General features: G+C 50.9%; 3 protein-coding genes across 7 annotated transcripts; 1 reads left to right on the forward strand and 2 right to left on the reverse strand.

Annotated features, from left to right (window-relative positions):
- The first annotated feature begins 364 nt into the window (after positions 1 to 364).
- On the forward strand, positions 365 to 3,382 carry SLC50A1 (solute carrier family 50 member 1). Of its 5 annotated transcripts, none has more exons than XM_067728048.1 (6): positions 365 to 1,138; positions 1,447 to 1,538; positions 1,665 to 1,788; positions 2,377 to 2,538; positions 2,797 to 2,916; positions 2,998 to 3,382. In XM_067728048.1, the coding sequence occupies exons 1-6, from the start codon at positions 941 to 943 to the stop codon at positions 3,097 to 3,099; spliced, it is 798 nt and encodes a 265-aa protein (XP_067584149.1). In that variant the 5' UTR covers positions 365 to 940; the 3' UTR covers positions 3,100 to 3,382. The 5 variants fall into 5 exon arrangements, with proteins under 5 accessions (XP_067584149.1, XP_067584146.1, XP_067584145.1 ...); XM_067728045.1 differs by having other exon boundaries at positions 377 to 642; positions 1,447 to 1,524; XM_067728044.1 differs by having other exon boundaries at positions 380 to 690; positions 1,447 to 1,524.
- Positions 3,383 to 3,821: 439 nt separating this feature from the next.
- Positions 3,822 to 4,500, reverse strand: DPM3 (dolichyl-phosphate mannosyltransferase subunit 3, regulatory). Its single transcript, XM_067728049.1, has 2 exons — positions 4,353 to 4,500; positions 3,822 to 4,176 (listed from the first exon to the last, which is right to left on the reverse strand). The coding sequence occupies exon 2, from the start codon at positions 4,169 to 4,171 to the stop codon at positions 3,893 to 3,895; it is 279 nt and encodes a 92-aa protein (XP_067584150.1). The 5' UTR covers positions 4,172 to 4,176; positions 4,353 to 4,500; the 3' UTR covers positions 3,822 to 3,892.
- A 12,015-nt stretch (positions 4,501 to 16,515) lies between these two features.
- On the reverse strand, positions 16,516 to 19,136 carry KRTCAP2 (keratinocyte associated protein 2). The gene is given in 6 exon segments (XM_067728055.1): positions 16,516 to 16,668; positions 16,908 to 16,974; positions 18,361 to 18,424; positions 18,562 to 18,716; positions 19,042 to 19,085; positions 19,087 to 19,136. Coding segments are annotated over 6 exon segments (486 nt in total). The 5' UTR covers positions 19,122 to 19,136; the 3' UTR covers positions 16,516 to 16,547.
- Between the last annotated feature and the right edge of the window lie 377 nt (positions 19,137 to 19,513).

Genomic DNA, 19,513 nt, shown 5'->3' on the forward strand with positions numbered 1-19,513 from the left:
CATTGAGTCCCTGCTGCTGCTAGGCTCAGTGCTATGTCAGTAGCAATTGGGTTTGAGTTTTTTCCCCTCTCTCTGAAAAGAATACATGCCCCTCACCAGCCCACAAGGGTGGGGTGTTTCCTCCTCTGAGGGTTGTCCAGGATAGGAGTGCTCCCCACAGCAGTCTCTCCCCACAGCAGTGGGGTCCTAGGCTGCACCCTACTCTGGAAGTTCCTCCTGTCCAACCTCCGCCCCACTCGCACCCTCTCAGCGCTGGGCTTTGGCGTACTGTTCTGGTACTCAGGCTCTTGGGTGAGTCAGGGCAGCCGCTCGGAACGCCTGCCAGCTGAGGCATGCGGCTCGCCCCACAGCCCCACCAGCAGAGATGTGTGGGAGGCTGGGAGGGAAAGTTCCCGGCAGCAAGTTGGTTGGACTAGGGGGGTCGGTGATATACGTTTGTCCAGTGGATTGGCCAAGTCACAGAAAGCCGGCAGTGTGGCTGAAGGGGGAGGGCATCACACAAAGACTTGGTGATTCCTGGCAGTCCCTGTTACTTAGGGAAGAGACCGGAAAGAGGCTTCAGCAAAGAGCGAAAAATCTCCCAATCCCTAGGCAACTGAAGTTCTGAGCTGCGGCCCTCCGTGAAAGCGTGTTGAAGTCCGGGTAGCAAGCTTTTGAGTTCTACCACGTAGGCTAGCGGCCTGTGGGAAAGTGAGTTGAGGCTGGGGGTCTGGGTGATCCAAGGAGTAAGCAGAGAGTGTGGAGCGGCTGATGCCGGGGATAAATCCGCGGAGCCTTAGGAAGGAGACCGGCCAGAAAACCGAGAGCAACGGGAACACAAGAAACCCTGCGAGCCGACAGCGGGCCGGTGGGGTCGAAACAGGCCCTCGCAGGGGCGGGGCCTGAGCTCCGGCTTGAAGTTCTAGGGGTGGGCCGGGTTCCGGTTCAGTTTCCGGGGGGGATGGCCGAGCGCGCAGGGGCGGAGCCGGGGGCGCAAGGGGGCGGGGCTCCGGCGTCGCGGGCTCCGGTTCCTGCTAGCTGGCCGCAGGCGCCGAGCTCGGGATCCGACTCGGGGAGGGATGGAGGCGGGCGGATTGGCCGACTCGCTTCTTTCCGGAGCTTGCGTGCTCTTCACCCTCGGCATGTTCTCCACCGGCCTGTGAGAGCGCGGACGGGCTGGGCTGGGGCAGGACCAGGAAGTCAGGAAAGGAGAGAGAGGGGACAGAGACGTGGCCGCAGCCCCAGGCTGCATCTGGAACCTAGGGTCAAAGTGGAATCGGGTCGAGAGGGCCGGGGTACAAGGGCAAGGCTGGTCACTTTACCTGAGGGAGAAGGCCAGGGTGCTGAGGGTAGGGCCGGGGGTCTGCAGTTGTCCAGAAAGGATGACAGGCATCGGGGATTTCGACGCCCCAGCAGCCTGGTCCTCCCTTTCCACCTCTCCCTCCTGCCTTCGGGTCCCCGTTACAGCTCGGACCTCAAGCACATGCGGATGACCCGGAGTGTGGACAGTGTCCAGTTCCTGCCCTTTCTCACCACGGACGTCAAGTGAGAGGGGCGATGCCTGCGGCGGGAAAGCCTGTCTGAGGGAGGTTGGGGAGGGGTGAGGAGGAATGTGGACGAGGCCCCTCGGGTCCCCCGCTCACACTCAACCCCGCGAGCCAATGTCCCTCCCCTCCACCCTGCAGCAACCTGAGCTGGCTGAGTTATGGGGCCCTGAAGGGAAACTGGACGCTAATCGTCGTCAACGCCGTGGGTGCTGTGCTTCAGACCCTGTATATCTTGGTGTATCTGCACTACTGCCATCGGAAGGTAGAGCCCCTTCCTCTGCTGCATGCCCTGCCCTGCCTTGCTGGCAGGGCAAACACTGTTTCCTAGAAGACTATAACACGCTGGCACTGCCAACTTTTCCTGGAAGACCCTTCCAGCCTTGCAGTCCTCCTTCCGCCATGAAGCCAGCCTGCTGAGACTCACATATTGTCCCCCATTCTGGCAAAGCTAGTAGCTCTGCCTAGCCTGATGGTGCCTTGCTGCCCAACAACCTGAGTGGAAAGGGATCTTGTCTCCATAGTTCCTTCAAAGTCAGTGCCAGTGGCTGAGAGTGAGATGATCCGCTCTGCTTCCCCATTCACACAAGCATTAAGCTCCTACTCTGTGTAGCAAGCTCACCAAAAAAGGATACCTTTCCCTCTCCTAGAAACCTCCAGGGTTGTGCGTGGATCAGACATGTGCTCAAGCCACTGGTGGGAAAGAGGATGTAACAAGTGCAATACTGGAGGCTTGGGAAAAGGTTGGCTCCTCAACTGGAGCTTGGGAGAGGGCAGGATGAATTAATTCCAGCAGCAGAGTCAGAGAGGGCTCCTGGTACATCCAGAATTAAGGCTACTCTCTCCTCTGCAGCATGCTGTGCTCCTTCAGACTGCAACCCTGCTGGGGGTCCTTGTCCTGGGTTTTGGCTACTTTTGGCTCCTGGTGCCCGACACTGAGACCCGGCTTCAGCAGCTGGGCCTCTTCTGCAGTGTCTTCACCATCAGTATGTACCTCTCACCACTAGCTGACTTGGTGAGTGGGGGTGTCCAGGGAGGAAAGGAAGATAAGTCTCCCATAGCCAGAGACTGTAGCTTGTACTCCAGAGGAAGGAAAGACCCAAATCCTGGAAGGAGACGGGGCAGTAGAGTTGGGTGAGTGGGGGGCAGGAGGGAAAGGTTGGGTAACAGAAGATCAGGGAGGACGTTTTACTTTTTTTCTGAGGAAATTCTTAGGCAAGGTGGGAGATTTACTATGTGCCTTGCTAGGAGTGTCCTTCATCCTTTCCCACAGGCCAAGGTCATTCGTACTAAATCGACCCAACGTCTCTCCCTTTCACTCACCATTGCCACCCTCCTCACCTCTGCCTCCTGGACGTTCTATGGGTTTCGACTAAAAGATCCCTACATTGTGGTAAGCAGAACAGGGGCGGGGTGACAGGTGTACGAGGTGGAAAATCAGCTCCTCTCCTCATAGCAGCCCTTGTGATTTCAGGTGCCCAACCTTCCAGGAATCCTCACCAGCTTCATTCGCTTCTGGCTTTTCTGGAAATACCCCCAGGAACAAGACAGGAACTATCAACTTCTACAAACCTGAGGGAGTTCACCTGACCACTGGGCACCTTAATGCCAACATACTACCAAAGAAACCTTGTTTCAGCTCTTCCTGCTGGTCACCTCCACTGGTGAAGTGCGTTGTGGTAAAGGTAAAGAACTGCTTTGAGAATCCAGGGACTAAAGAAAGGGCTTTACTTAGAAGACTGGATGGAACCTGGGAGATGAATCACTTTTTTTTTTTTCAAGATTTTATTTTTTAATTTGGGAGGTCGGGGGAAATCTTTAGAATGTGCCTTAAAATAAACTGTTCCCTACCCCTTGCCCATCAAGGCTCATTCTCTGTTCAGGGATAGTCAACCTGCCTGGTTTGGTGAAGGGTAGACGGGAACTGTCTGATCCACAGTTACTCTTGGGCTGGTAGGGTTGGCTCAGAAAAGGTATCTGAAAGAACCAAGAAGTTGTAAAGACGTAGGAAGGCCTTAGAAAGAACAGAGCTTGGATGTTATGAAGAAGAATAGGCTTCAAGAAGTCCTTCCTAACAGGGCTAAAAAGACCAGGAAAGTGAAATGACTTTTCCATACTGAGAGATCTTGAGAAGGGCGTCTTTGCCTCCTTCGGAGCAAATAGGAGGAAGTACCAGCAGAATGCAAAGATAAAGGCTGAGAGAGCCTCAGGAAGGTGGCTCTTCTACCTCTCACTTATCAACAGCTGGTACACAGAATCCCCAATTCCCATCATCCACACTCCATACTCAAACCAAAGTTAGAAAATAAACTTGCGCTTTAATGGGGGAGGGGAGAGCAGGCTGTCCGTGCGGGAATGAGGTTAGGGTGTCAGAAGCGCATCCCCCTGCGGGCCAAGTCGTCTCGGGCCTCCTGGATCTGGCTCTGCAGCTCGCGGGCGGCGTCCTCGCAGTCGTGAAAAGTGGCCACGCGATAGCCCACAGTACCCAGTGCATAGCAACCGGCGGACACCAGCAAGTAGGCGGGCAGTGACCACAGGACCTCCCGGCAAGACAATGGCAGCTCCAGGCCCAGGGCTCCCGTGGTCAAAGCAGCCCAGGTGGAGCCCAGGAGCGCCAGCCCCCACAGCCACTGCGCTAATTTCGTCATGGTCACTGCGGGAAGAGGAAGCAAAGCTCGAGGTCCCTGACACCCCGCTACCCGCTCTTCATTTGAGACCCATTCCCTGTCCTTCTACCTCACCCCCACCTCCGTACCACCTAACCTCAGGGCCGCTCCTCTGTCGCTCCCGCCCTCCACCCTCAACCCTCAGCCCCCCTCCTACACTTACCTCTTAGCCCAGCGTCTTCCCTGAGCCGCACGGCTCCGACGTCAGCGTCCGGAATCCTCCACGGCTCGTGCTCCGCCGCCGCGCGGCCTTCTGGGAGTTGTAGTCCTCGAGCGGCGTCTGGCAGGTTCGTGGCCGCGGACTTGACCTAGGCTGTGCTTAGCCGGCTCCGCTCCTGCAGCCGCGACCTGGGCCCAGAGGGCTTTCGGTGCTGCTTCCCTCCCTCGAGACCCCGCTCCAAGCTGGCGTGGGGCTTGTAGACAGCCTGAGGACACCCTTAAGCCTTGCGACTAGATGGGAATGTAATATCGTTCCTCTTAAACTCACTTCTCCTGCACAAAAATTCCACTCATTCATTCATTCATTTATTCACTTATTTATTCTTTTATTCATTCACTCAGTGGAACGTTTCTTGAGTGTCACGACAGACTTTGGAGAAATAGAGATGTCAAGACACGGACCCTTCTGGGGTGGAAGGAGAAAAGCAGGAGTCAGGAAAGCAGATGCATTGAGAACTAACAGGTGCCCTGAGATAGGTGTTAGAACAGAGGTTGTCATATTTTAAAAGAGAAACTCAGAGGAGCAACCAGTAAGACTTGGAGCCAGAAGAAGAAGTGCTTCAAGAGGGTGTCTTTAAGGGAAAAAAACTGTGGGGACAGAGGAATCACCTGATGTGTTTAAGGTATTAAGAGAAGGTGTATACGTCTTTCAGAATTTGGGGGATGAATTCATGATAGGTATATAGAAAACCGAGTGAAAGAAAAGGTCAGGCAATTATTAACTTCAGGGAAAACAAAGAGTTAGAAAGGAAGGAGAATTATAAAAGCCTGTCTGATAAAGACCACTAAGAACATAACTGTAGTTGGATAGTTAGGTTTATTCACTTGCTGCTGCAAGAGAGAGCACACACCAGAGGAACTGTGGAGCCGCTCATCAAACAAAGGAAAAAGCCAGGTCATTACAGGATATGGGAAGTGGTTGAGTTCAGGTGATATTTAAATGAAGCAGTATTTTGACAGGTTCAAGGTAAGCACAGATGTAAGTGAAGGAGTTAACAACAGCCTGGACTGAGAAGTGAACTGAGAATCCACTTGGAAACTACAAAGTTAACTAATTTTAGATAATTATATAATAGATAACTACATAATTAAGATAATTGTACAATGTTATGTCCAAAACCCCAGTAACTGAAGCTTTGCACCTAGGTTGGAAATCGAGGCTGCTTCTCTGTATCAAAGTAATCAACATGCATTAAACCTCCAGCAACAGTGGGATGTTCCATTCTCACTGCTTGATTTCAAACAGAAAATTTGTGACTGTATGATTTTAGAGAACAAAGTTTCTCAGCCCCATATCCCTGATGTTAATTAATAAAACTAGTTTTTACAGATCCACAGAGTCTTAGCACAAACACTACATAACTCAGCTGTGTAGAATATTTTCACAGCCATAATAATGTAAACACTAAGTGTTGACTTAACTAAAATTTGGAATATATTTGAATTGAGAGGGTGGGGGAGGGGAGTATATGGGGAGAGTCAGGATTAGAGAGAACTATATCCTCATTTTCCATGGCAGGCAGTCAATTGATTATATCTAAAATAGAAAAAATAATAATAATAATATGAACATGTTATTTAGAAATATTGGGAATTCCTAGTGGTCCAGTGGTCAGGACTCAGCACTTTCACTGCTGTGGCCCAGGTTCAATCCCTGGTCGGAGAACTAAGATCCCAGAAGCCATGCAGCACTGCCCAAAAAACAAACAAACAAAAAATATATAGAGGTAAGTACCCAAAAAAGCAGCCAAGAAACTTGAGAGTGGTTTATGGAGGAGTGTATGTGTAGGGAGGGGGTAGGAGAATGGAGCAGGGGACTGTTATTTTTCATTGAATGCCTTATAGAACTAGTTGGCCTTTTTTTAAAATATATAATTGGCCTTTTAAACTATGCAAATTCCTTTGTTAAAGTAAAAATTAAGGCAAAATTAAAATATTTTTAGAAACCTGCTATATGAGCTTCAAAGGCCCGCCTCCACTCCCTTCCCCAAAATCCTACTAGTAACCCACTCAAGACCTCACTAGCCACAGCGACTTTCAACACAGTTCAGGGGCCAGGCATCAGCCTTGCAGATCCAGAAATTCTATCTTATTCACCCACAATAGATGTGGCCCTGAAAGATTGCCACTCCCCAGAAAATTTTGGGGGGAAAGATAATGAGAAGGGGCTTGCCCTGCAACACATAAAGAGAAAATAAATTATAGTGTCATAATAATCAGCAGAAGATTAAACATTCATTGAGGGGCTATTATGTGTCATGCCTTTTGTGACACTGCATGTTTGATTTTCACAACAGGCTGCAGTAGGTACTTTTATATCCCCATGTATGAATGAGGAAACCAAAGCGGAGAGAAGGTAAAAGGTAAGTAACTTGCCCGAAGTCATGCAGGGTAGTAAGTAGCAGACCGTCCCATCTGACTCAAAGCTATATGCTTAGTAATTTCACCTTTCTGGGTTACTGGTATAGGAATGGGCAGATAGGGATCGTCATAGCAGCTGACATTCATTGATTGATTACTCTGTGCCAGGCACTGTAATGAGTACTTCATGGCATAATTTCATTCAATCTTTACAGCCACCATATGAAGTAGGTACTATTATTATCTCCATTTCACAAATGAAGAAACAGGTATGCCCCAGATAGTCAGACTAGACTGCAGAGCCTGCAAACTTTGCCACTAAGGTATAGCATCTCCCTACCTAGATCAATGGAACAGAATAAAAAGCGAAGAAATAGATCGAACATACACCATTTCCGCATATAATAGAAATGGCATCTCCAGTGAGGAAAGATGGATTATTTGAAAAACATTTGCAACAAGCTTACCATTTGGAAAAGTAAATTAAGTTGTATTTCAACCTCACATCTTATACTAAAATAAATTCGCAGTGCATTAAACAAAACTTCATGTGAAAAGTGAAACCCTAAATATGCCACAAGAAAATGTGGGTACATATTTCCCTAATGTTCAGCTCAAGCATCACGTCCTCCAAGCAGCCTTCCTGAGCCTTGACCCTGTCTTGCAGGGTTGGACACCATCTTCCTCCTCTGAGCTCCCACAGCCTCTCTTTTATAGATGGCACTTGCCATGTTGAGCTGTAGGTGTTTTGTTTCCTTGCTTGGGCCACCCAGGACCATTGTAGCTCCAGGACCAAGCATAGCGTGGGAAACCCAGAGGGCTTCTATAAATGTAAGAAGAGGGGCAGAAGGAAGGACAGGTTAGCGTTTGATGGTCTCCAGGGAAACTGACCCAGCTGTCCTGGTCCCAGGAAATATAACTACTCCAGAGACTCCCATCTACTGGACACAGGGTCTTTGGCTTTGGATAACATTGGATGAAAGCCAGCAGATTCTTATGGTCCAATTCCTTTCTCTTCAATCTTTTTACAGACTGTTACCCTTCTGCAGCTACAGCAGGCCACAAGTACACGTGATCATAGCAGGGTATGAAAGGCAGTACAGCTTGGGGGTTAAAAGTTTGGGCTTTTAGAGCCCCAGATGTCCTGAGGTTGGGTCCTGCCTCTTTCCTTTACTTAGCTATGTGACCTTGGGCAAGTAACTTAACCTCTCTGAGCTTCAGTTTTCTCACATTTGTTGGAGTTTTCTCCTTTGGCAAGCTTTTTTTTTTTTGGCTGTGTTGGGTCTTTGTTGCTGTGCACAGGCTTTTTCTAGTTGCATTGAGTGGGGGCTATTCTTCTCTGCGGTGCATGGGCTTCTCATTGAGGTGCCTGCCTTCTCTTGTGGAGCACTGGCTCTAGGCACGCAGTGGCTCGTGGGCTTAGTTGCTCCGCGGCATGTGGGATCTTCCTGGACCAGGGCTTGAACCTGTGTCCCCTGCATTGGCGGGTGGATTCTTAACCACTGTGCACCACCAGGGAAGTCCCACCTTTGGCAAGCTTTGGTTTCAGTGAGAGACAAATCCCAAATCTGGAGTCCTCTATTTATTTATTTATTTTATTTATTTATTGGCTGCACCTCGCAGCTTGCAGGATCTTAGTTCCCCGACCAGGGGTTGAGCCCAGGCCCTCGGCAGTGAGAGCACAGAGTCCTAACCGCTAGACAACCAGGAAATTCCCGTGGAGCCCTTATTCTAAAGTGCACTAAAGATGGGAGAATATGCAAAATTACATACAACACACAGTAAGGGATTGACTGTTTCAGGAAAGGCAGGAGCCTCTATCAAATAGGCCCTAAAGCCCAAGGTGATACTGGAAAGATGAGTAAGAGAATTCAGATGGTGATTGAGGGCGGAGCTTGCAAAGCCAAGGGAAAGCCTGAACAAAGGCAGGGAGGCTTGAGAGTTCATTGTGAGTAACCCTCTGTGTCTGTCTCTGGCACGAAGACTGCTTCATGGAGGAGTGGCAGGAGGTGAGGCTGGAAAGGCCAGCCAGGGTCAGGCTACCTAAGAAAGACCCCTTAAAAGTATTTGTGTTAATACTGTATGCTAACAATATATGTGGAACCTAGAAAAATGGTACAGATGAGCCAGTTTGCAGGGCATAAATAGAGACACAGATGTAGAGAACAAACGTATGGACATCAAGAGGGGAAAGTGGTGGTGGTGGGGTGGTGGTGGGATGAATTGGGAGATTGGGATTGACATATATACACTAATATGTATAAAATAGATAACTAATAAGAACCTGCTGTATAAAAAATAAATAAAATAAAACTCAAGAAAAAGGATTACCTAATAAAATTAAAATAAAGGACAAAATTATAAAATAAATGGTAAGAAATTTGGGAAAATAAATTTGCAACAATAAAAAAATACTGTATGCTAACACATATATATGGAATCTACAAAAAAAAAATGGTTCTAAAGAACCTAGGGGCAGGACAGGAATAAAGATGCAGACGTAGAGAATGGACTTGAGGACACAGGGAGGGGGAAGGGTAAGCTGGGACGAAGTGAGAGAGTGGCATGGACATATATACACTACCAAACGTAAAATAGCTAGCTAGTGGGAAGCAGCCACATAGCACAGGGAGATCAGCTCCGTGCTTTGTGACCACCTAGAGGGGTGGGAGGGAGGCTCAAGAAGGAGGGGATATGGGGATATATGTATACGTATAGGTGACTCACTATGTTATAAGGCAGAAACTAACACACCATTGTAAAGCAATTATGCTCCAATAAAGATGTTTAAAAACAAAGTATTTGTGTTGGGTTTGGTCCCTCAGGTCAGCATCTTCCCCCCTTAGAGAAGTGGGAGGTCCCCATGTGTGCCTGTGTGTGTCCTGTCAGGCAGCAGGTGCCATGGTGATTATTGGGTCCTTGAGGAAGGTTCCAGGTGATTAGATTGTGTTAATTCTATCAGCATCCTCAGGGCACCCACAGCTCCGTTGGGGTGACAGGACAGACAGACATGTAATCCACAAAAACACATACAGACAAAATCACAGCCGGGCTTTCAGGGGAAATAGTGCATCAGAGATTGTGCTGCTGATTGGAGAAGGGTCTGGGTGAATCAGGTGAACTAGAGGAGACCAAGATGGGAAAAGACAATAGCCTGAGGCAGGAGGGATCCAGAAACAGGGCTGGTGGCTGACAGAAACATTCGGCTGATTCTGAGGATTCAGCAGTTTGGAGTTGATGCAGGCTGGAAGTTGAGTTTTAGCAAAGAGCTCAAAGTGTGACAATGGTGTATGGCTAGTGGGGTTCTTGGTTCTTTTAACAAACATGTATTTAGCACCTACGTCAAGCAGTATTCTAATGACCAAAAGAGACAAAATCTCTGCTTTCAATGAAGCTTGCAATGAGAACAAACTGCTTCAATGAAATGGTAGGAGACAGACAGGAAACAAACAAATATTTAATGTATCAAGTAGTGAGAAGTACTGTGAAGAAAAATATAGCTAGGTGAGGGGCTAAAGGGTGACAGTGTACCATGTGATATAGCATGGTCAGAAGGGTGTCTCTGAGACATTTGCATGGAAACTTGAATGATGTGAAGGACACAGAAGTGTAGATAACTGCTGGATGGCTGTTCCAGGCAGTGGGAACAGCATGTGCAAAGGCCATGAGGTGGCACAGGGGACACATGGAAGCCAGGAGTGGGATGGAGGAGCATGGGGAAGAGTGTGAGGAGATGAGGTCAGGGGTGGCAGGGATCAGATGCTGTGTTGTAACCATGTTGGTTAAGCATCAAGGCAAATACCAATGGATCTGGATTTCAACTCCAGCCTTGCCTTCCCTTATAATCTTTTTCTTTTTCTTTCTTGCTTTATTTATTTTTGGCTGCGTTGGGTCTTCGTTGCTACATGTGGGCTTTCTCTAGTTGCGGCGAGCAGGGGCTACTCTTTGTTGTGGTGCGCAGGTTTCTCATTGTGGGGGCTTCTCTTGTTGCAGAGCACAGGCTCCAGGCGCACGGGCTTTGGTAGTTGTGTCAAGCAGGCTCAGTAGTTGTGGCTCGTGGGCTCTAGAGTGCAGGCTCAGTAGTTGTAGCACACGGGCTTAGCTACTCCGCGGCATGTGGGATCTTCCCGGACCAGGGATCCAATCTGTGTCCCCTGCATTGGCAGGTGGATTCTTAACCACTGCGCCACCAGGGCAGTCCTCCCTTATAATCTTGAGCAGGTTGTTTTAACCTCTCTTGCATTTTACCCCATTTCATTTCACTGAAACAGATGTATTAGTCAGGGTTCTCCAGAGAACCAGAACCAATAGGAGATATATCCATGAAATTTAAGGTCTTGTCTCATGAAGTTGTAGAGGCTGGCAAACCCAATATCTGCAGGGTCTCACTCTGTCTTGACTTCCTCCTGACTGGGGCTGGGAACAGTGGGCAGAGGGCCAGGTCCCAGCCCACATGAGCATAGACCAGTGAGAGAACCCAGCAGGCCAGAGCCAATGTTGCTGTTCAAGTCCACAGGCTATCTGCCACTGAATTCCCTCCTTCTCTGGGGAGGTCAGTCTTTTGTTCTATGTAGTTTTTCAGTGGATTGGATGAGGCCCACCCACATTATGGAGGGCAATCTGCTTTACTCCTATTTTAAATGTAAATCTCATTCAAAAACCCTCTCACAGAAACATCCAGAGTGGGAATTTCTTGGTGGTCCGGTGGTTAGGACTCCACACTTCCACTGGAGAGAGCACGGGTTCGATCCCTGGTCGGGGAACCAAGATCTTGCGTGCCACATGGTGCGGCCAAAAAATGAAAAAAAAGAAACATCCAGAGTAATGTTTGACCCAATATCCGGGCAATGTGGCCCAGCCAAGATGACACATAAAATTAACCACACAGGGCTTCCCTGGTGGCGCAGTGGTTGAGAGTCCGCCTGCCGATGCAGGGGACACGGGTTTGTGCCCCGGTCTGGGAGGATCCCACATGCCGCGCAGCGGCTGGGCCCGTGGGCTATGGCCACTGAGCCTGCGCGTCCGGGGCCTGTGCTCCGCAATGGGAGAGGCCACAACAGTGAGAGGCCCGCGTACCGCCAAAAAAAAAAAAAAAATTAACCACACAGAGTAAGAATATCAATCTCATAAGGTTGATGTAAGTGTTGAAACTGAGAATATCTGTAAAGCACTAAGTTGGCTGGCAAGGTAGGTCATGGTTGTTATCACGTGGGAGAAGATGACATTTGTCAAATGCCTAATAGGTTAAGCACTATGCTAGGCTCTTCCACGTTGATATTTAATTCCAATCCTCTTTGCCACAATTTGAGGCAAGTATTATTATCCTCATTTTACAGATGATGAATTTAAGGTGCAGAGAGATCACTCAGCTTGCCCAAGGACCCTCACCTGGTAAGTGTCAGAGCCAAAACTAGAACTCAGGTCTGTCTGATTTCAAGACCTGGGCTCTTTCCTACTGCCCCACATATGTCTAGAACCTGAAGCTGTCTGAGTCAGAAAAAGGCCCGGGTCACAGAGGCTGGAAATGGGGGCTGGAGGCCGAGAACAGGAAGGGGAGGGATCTCCCTGGAGGGTTAGTCTAGGCCTTCACACACCAGTATACATGCACCTCAGTCCCAGAAATTCCCTTGAAGCAGCCCTCACAGCAACTCTTGGCCCAGAATGCGGGTGTGTGGGAGGTTTTTCTGTGGGGTCCTGACCTGTGCAGAAGGGAATCCCACTTTTCAGTCCCTTCTGTTAGTGTCTCAGCCTAAAAGAAGGGGAAACATGTCCAACTTATTTGAGGTGAGTGGAATTCTCAGAGAAGGTCTCCTCCAAGACCATAAGGGCCATATGGCTCAGGCCTCATTGTCACACAGGGCCTCAAATGTAGGCTTCTGAAGTTATCTCCAAGTGTGGTTTCATTCAGTCACACTGTCACTCTCCCACAGAACAGAAAGAAGGGATTTACAGTACAAATGATTTAACTTTTACTGTGGAATTTTCAAACATATACAAAAGTAGAAAGAATCCTACAATGACTCTGATATGCCCATTATCATAGAACTTCACAAGATAAAGTAGGGCCTGCAGTTCCCTGTGAAGGGAAACATTTCTAAAAATCCTGTGATGTCCTTGCGACTAGCATGATTATATTGTATCATCATTTTGTCATAAAAAGTGTTAATTTGTCAAGTGTACACATTTCAAACATGTCTCAGTTTTTCTTCATTTTGAAGTGCATCTGGAACCTCAGTAGACAGAAGGAACCTGGACTTCTCTCCACTTTTCAGAGGATCTGTCTCCCAGGGGAGTGGTTGCTGAGAACTGTGGGCCCAGGTAGGAGAGTTGGAAGGAAGGAGGCCCACCCCGAGCCCCCAGGGATGCGGAGGCTGGGGTGGGAATAGCTGGCTCTTCAAGGCCCAGGGGAAGCAGGGGTGGGGGTGAGGGCAGCTCTAAAGCCTGCTTCCTGCCCCAGGGCAGGCAGTTCACACTTTGCCCTCCACCCCAGGTAATGCAGTGCCTAATTCTAGGGCCAGCTAGGGGGCTTCTCTCTCTGCCAGGGTGGGAGCTCAACCAGATAGCATTTATAGTACAGTCTCTGGTGGCCAACTTGCTCTCAGCCCTGAGGGGGTCGGGAGGTGGGATTTGGGAGCATGATCTTGGCCTTGACCCCGGAGGAACTTCCAGCCTGCTGGGAGGGAGGAAAAGGAATGTAGTTGAGGTGAAGCAATTAAGTGCCACCAACTGTGCACGCACAGGGGTTCTGCCTATTGTCTGCTTAGGAGGTGGCTCTGTGAGTAACCCTAAGTCAAGGTGGAGTGTGTGCACGGCAGGCCAGTCCAGAGGTCCCTGAGGGCAGGGCCTCCAGCTTCCCATTCGTTCACGGTTCCCATAGCGCTCAGCGCTGGCTCAAGCTCACAATGAACTTCAATACTTGCTTTTGACTGAAACTTTCCCCTTTGTATCTGTCTCTGTGTCTCTCAGCATCTCTGTCTCTACCAATCTCTGGCTTCTCTTGTTTCCCAACATCCTTCCCGAGCCCCTGGGGAGCAGAGCTGGGGGGCCGGGCAGTGGGAACGGGACAGCGTCCTGTTCTCACCAAGGACAATAAGGTCCGGAAAGGGCTGGAGCCAAGGCCTGGCGTAGACTCCCCCTCCCTGTCTGCCCTGCCCCCCCCCACCTTCTGGCATGCCCTAAATGCCAGGCATCCCCTCATGTCAGTGCCAGCCCGAGAGGAGTCCAGCCTCTGCCCGGGCAGGGGAGCCCCCTCATCTCACCTTCCCACCACCGTCTTTTTAGGTGGCATCACCTTCTGCCCCAAGAAGCGCACCTCTGGGTCAGGAGCCCTCTCCCGCCAGCACCCCCCACTAGTATCCAAGGCCCCCTCCCGCTGTATTATTTACTCCTGTTTCCGGAGCAGGCAGCGGGCGCTGGCGGGTGTCAGGGCCACGTGTGAGGGAGCAGGAGGAAACACCTGGCTTCCCTCTGGCCTCCAGGGGCGACCGCCCATCTCTCCCCTAGGCCTCCAGCCTCCGGGGTGGTGCAGAGACCCAGGCATCCCGCGGCCAAGAGGTTACACCTTTGCCCTTCTCGCCTTCGGGTCTCCAGAAGCCATGATGGCCTCACGCCCCCTTACTTTTTTTTTTTTTTTTTTTTTTTGCGGTACGCTGGCCTCTCACTGCCGTGGCCTCTCCGGATGCGCAGGCTCAGCGGCCATGGCTCACGGGCCCAGCCGCTCCGCGGCATGTGGGATCCTCCCGGACCGGGGCACGAACCCGCGTCCCCTGCATAGGCAGGCGGACTCCCAAAGACTATGCCACCAGGGAACCCCCCCCCTTAATTAATGATGGTGTTTGGTGTCTGGGATACCCTTCCCAGGGTTAATTGCTAGGTCAGGTGGAGGCAGCCGGCAGCTAGGCACCCCAGGGATAGGCTGGGTGGAGAGCTGAGGTCAGCACCAACCTGCCTGGTAAAGGCACCCATTCCCTGAGCAGGGGGTCATTATTCCTGGCCACATACTGTCCCTGATGCCTATGTAGTGGGTGGCAGCAGGTGCCCAGATCCCTTGACATTGTCCTGGCACCTGCTCAGGCTCTCCCCTGTCCTCCCCTAACCTGGCCCCATACAAGCTCTTATCATGGAAGGCATGGTGCCCTGAGGTGGCCAGATCCCCCAGCTGTGTCTATGCTCACCTGGGCTGGGGCCTGGCCCTCTGCCCACTGCTCCCACTCCAGGTCAGGAGAAAGTCTAGGTTTGACAAAGCGAGACCTAGAACTAACCCAGCCTCCCCGGAGGTCCAGGACCCATTTTGGACAACCTTTCCTCTCCCCAAGGGTCCCACATATGGTAACCCCCCAACCATCACCAAGTAAGTTGGAGCCTAGAGCTACCATTCCCCCTCAGGAAGGCTCTGGTCTCCACTGAACTCTCTTTGCTTCCATTCCCAGACTGGAAGAGCAAGAAGACTTGATTCAGGCTTCAGCCCTTCCGAATGGGCCAGTCTTTCGGGTCCTCCAAGAGCTGGTTTCCACCGGAGAGACTCAGCAAGAACCCTGAGACCCAGCAGCAACCCTCCCAGCCCTCAGGGCCAACAGGCAGGGGAGTAGTGCGAGTCTCCTGGAGGAAGATGTGAGCTCGTGGCGCCCTCTGCAGGCAATGTGGGTAAACTGCATAGCACTCCCTCAGCCTAGGCATACAGAAGAAAGGGTCCGGGAGGGAGTCCGGCTACAAATGGGGGTTTCAGGGCGGGGGCCTCTAATTCTTGACCAGAACTCCTTTGACTCACTTCTTCATCTTCACTGGGTCTCATTCCCAAACTCAGCCACATCCCATGTACAGGATTTTCTGTTCTAGGAGGACAGGTTCTTTCATTCAACCAACCCACCAGTCCTCACTGCCCATTATCAGGCACTGTGGAGAATACAAAGCTGACCAAGGCACGGTAAGCACCCTAAAGCCCACACCACCCAGCAAGAGGGACGGTGCCTAGGTGCCCCAAAGGACAGACACTCTGGACAGAGAGGCACTCCTCATGGCAGAGCATGGACAGAGCAGGACCTGAGAAGTCACATCCCTCACTTCCATTAAGGCTGGCTCCAAGGTTGGTGGCCTTGTTCCTATCGTTTTATGTATTCAACACTTTGCTAAAACTTAGGAAGTTTCTTAATTCCTTGGCTATGAGACAGAGGAGAAAAAATGAAGGCACAGACCAAAGAGGATAGGGACAGTGATCAACCTGGGAGTCTTTCTAAACACGGGCAGACATCCATGCTGAAGAACAGATGGGTCCAGGAGGGCAACATCAGTAGGGAATTCCCACCTGCAGACCTGGAGCAGAAGGGGCAGGGGGCTCATTTGCTCAGGGTGGGGAGCTAGAGTAACGAAGCCCTCACAGGTTAAATGGAACTCCATGGGGAGGGGCAGGGGTGAGGGGCCTTTCCCTCCCTTACTCCTCTGTTCCAAGATCTATTCCAGTTCCGAGGGGCAGGCATTCCTGCACTGCAGTCTTTACCCCTTTTCCCAAAGGGCAAGACTGCCGCCCATTCACGCACTTTTCTTCCATGAGACTCTCACACAAGTATATGCCACTCCAGTGCCTGGCACTGATGGCACTCAATAAATATTTGGTAAAAATGAACCTTGGAGGAAGGAAACCCCACCATCCTCAAGGTCTGAAAACAGCAAGTACCCATCTGCCCCAACATTCTGCACACCCATGCAGCGATGGGCAGGAGAGGCCCACAGCATATCACAGCTTACAGAGCTACAAAGAATCAACTTTATTAAACATTTGGGGTCAGTTTCTCTTTTTGCCCTTGCCCGTCACCTTGGCTGGTGTGAGTACTGGAGCTGTTGCCTGGTACAGAGTGGAAGAGATCTTGTTGATGTAGTACAGACCAACCATGGAGAAGATGAAGCTACAGGGTGAAAGAGAAAGGTCATGGTATGAGTGGGCATGCTGCCAGCCTGGTGCCTCCTAGAGCAGACAGATACCAGCATGAGGGAAAGAATCCAGGATCAGGTTTAGGAAAATGGGGAAGGGGACAGAGGAAGAACAGAGTAGGAGGGACGTATGGGGAAGTCTGGAACCACCACAGGAGGATCGGGTGCCAAAGGACAGGATGCTACACCACTTACTCAGCTGTCAGGCACTTACCAGGTGGTGACACAGACTCGGTGGATGAGGCCAGATGCAAAGAGAGCCAACAGGAGGCAGAGGAGAACTGGGGAAGCAAGAGGGGACAAGGAGGGTGGTCAGAATGGAAACACCAGGCATTCATATGTGGAGTCTAGAAGAAATCTGGGGCCCTCTGAATCCTGGGGGAACTGCTTGGAGGGGAAGGGCATGACAACAGCAGGAGGACCTCAGATGGCCTTATTGATGCCCAGGACACGGAGGTAGGAGATGCATGCTCATTACCAGCTCTGCCCCAAATATCACTTAACTTCTCTATCCTGGATTCCCTCCAATAAAAAGGAAAAGGAAAGGTGACAGCAGAATCTGAAGGGCAAGGCTTGCTCCCATTTGAGGAAGAGAGTCAAGGCCTTCGCAACAGAAGCCAGACAATGGGGATCAATTCATTAACCTGGCTGGCTAGTTATGGAAGTCGAGGGCCTCAGTTCCTGGACATAAGTTGGAGAGCAGAGTGTCTGGGTACACACACCCATGGGGACAGAAGAGGGTCTCAAGACATCTAGAGTAGGACTAGAGAGAAGGTGGGAGGGCAGATAGCAAGGGCAATCCCACCTGCCCAGCTGGGGAGGGCAGGGCAGCTGAAGAGGGCCTAATAGCTTGCCCCACTACAAAGGTTTCTTTCAGAAGCAAATGAAGACAATACGCTTAGAAATAAAATCTAACAAAGAGAAGTTCTGAAGCTGCTGTACGAAAGGACCTCCGGAAGCCTAGGTGGAAAGAGCAAAACATAAGGGGGACAAAGAAACGAGGGCCACAGTGACAGGTCTTTGTTCTACCAGGTGAAGGCGTCACAAGAGGTGGCGTCTGCTGTCCATTTGGGGCATGTGGCATCCCTTAGGTGATCTGGCCTGGACGCCTAATTGGCTTTCTGAACTTAATTCTCCATAAATAACTGAATCATCAATTCTTGATTAGAACCGTTTCAAAAGGAAAACAATGTGACAGTGACTCTAATTTGGTCAGGATTCCTGCTGACACAGAAAGCTGGTGTATCTAACACTTAGGCTCTTCACAATCATCTCAAACAGAATTCACTAATATTGGGTCAATTTCACCTCGGAACCCCTCAACTGATTTGGCCCTTCTTCTTCTTTTTCTGGTGGAAACAAAGAACATCCCTTCTTGGATGTATTCATTACAGGCCCAAACCTGCCTGTTCCCCTCAAACCTTCCCTGGGAACTGGCCAGGAAGTAACCTGAGTTTCTTGCTTTCAGAGGCCCTCTCTTCTAGCTCCAGTTCCGCGAGCTAGATAAAGTGCTGCTTCCAAAACCATCATCTGTCTCCAGACAGTCTTAATACACATATTTTTTCCTCCTAAAAAACCTTTACTGATTAAGCACCTGGAAATTCAGTACCGTGTTGGGGGAGGTTACTGGAGAGAGTTCAAATACTCAACCCCCAATTTTCACTTACTCTCGGGGAAGATCTTTGCTTGGAATCCTTTGCCAAAGACAAGATTCTCCAGATTATTGAAGGCCTGGGTTGAGGGAGTTAAGGAGTAGGACGTGCAATGGGGGCAGAGATGTTTGGCTAATGGGAAGGGTACAAGCCTGAGTGGCCCACCACCCTTCCTACCCTCAAACACCTCTGCCCGCTCCCCCGCAAAACGGATACAGTGAGAGAGAAGACGAAAAGGCCGGAACCAAGCAGGCCGCCCTGGATGGTGAGCCACTCGGTGGAGGCCAGCTGGCGGCTGTACATCTGCATCCCGGCGAAGAGCAGCAGGGACAGGAGGGAGGAGAGCGCCAGCGAGGTGCCTGTACCCACCACTGGAGTGGAGGAGACACGCAGAGTCAGGCCCAGCCCTCCCTCCAGGAGCCGCAGGCAGATTCGGCAGGTCCGGGAACTCGAGGGCCCAACCACCTGCAAGCACTGCCGGGACTGCAGCCACCCTCCCCAACTCCCCACACCCCGTGGCAACCCCCAAGAATTCCTCAGTCCCGGACGCCCCGAACTCTCCAGCCCCGTGGGAAATGCCCGTCGTCTGGAACCCAGGACACGTCAGTTCTGCGGGGAGAGGACCGCGAAAGCTGACCCGCCCAAATCCGACCCCCTCCTAGTCCGCCCGGTGGGGGACCCCGCTGGTCCTGTTACCCATCATGCCCTGCCCTCGGGTCCAATCCGCGCCTCTGTACAAGAGGAGAGCCGAACCGGGCACGGTTGGCTGTGCGCATGCGTCAGCCCCCGACGTGGACTTGCTTCTCCCCCACGTCTTCCTCTTTCTCCCTCTCGGCGCCTGAATGCAGCGCCCTCTCCCTGAAGGGAGGAAATATTGCGTCCAAGAGCGTCCTTGGCCACCACCCTCGTCCCCCGCCCTTCCCCGCACCCAGAGCATCTGCTGCCTCTCAGTGCAAGCTGCACTTAACTCTTCAAGTCACTGTGCCCATGGACTATAGCCTCTAGCCCACTTCTGTCTTTGTCAGTTATGTCAGCTTTAGTGCCTGTTCCTCAAGACCACCTGCCCCATGATCATTGCCTTGATATCTCCCCTGGACTCTTGCCCAAACCAAAATCTAGTCCTTGCATGCTGGAGCCCACCTTTCTCTGAAACTATCCTTCTGCTTTA

The sequence above is a fragment of the Pseudorca crassidens genome, chromosome 2, assembly GCF_039906515.1.
Source record: "Pseudorca crassidens isolate mPseCra1 chromosome 2, mPseCra1.hap1, whole genome shotgun sequence".
Classification (NCBI taxonomy): Eukaryota; Metazoa; Chordata; class Mammalia; order Artiodactyla; family Delphinidae; genus Pseudorca; species Pseudorca crassidens.

Coding starts and splice junctions, on each gene's coding strand:
- SLC50A1 (XM_067728048.1), top strand. CDS start 941: ATGGCCGAGCGCGCAGGGGCGGAGCCGGGGGCGCAAGGGGGCGGGGCT. Junction 1,139..1,446: donor GGCATGTTCTCCACCGGCCT/GTGAGAGCGCGG, acceptor TCCCCGTTACAG/CTCGGACCTCAAGCACATGC. Junction 1,789..2,376: donor TGCACTACTGCCATCGGAAG/GTAGAGCCCCTT, acceptor TCTCCTCTGCAG/CATGCTGTGCTCCTTCAGAC.
- DPM3 (XM_067728049.1), bottom strand. CDS start 4,171: ATGACGAAATTAGCGCAGTGGCTGTGGGGGCTGGCGCTCCTGGGCTCC.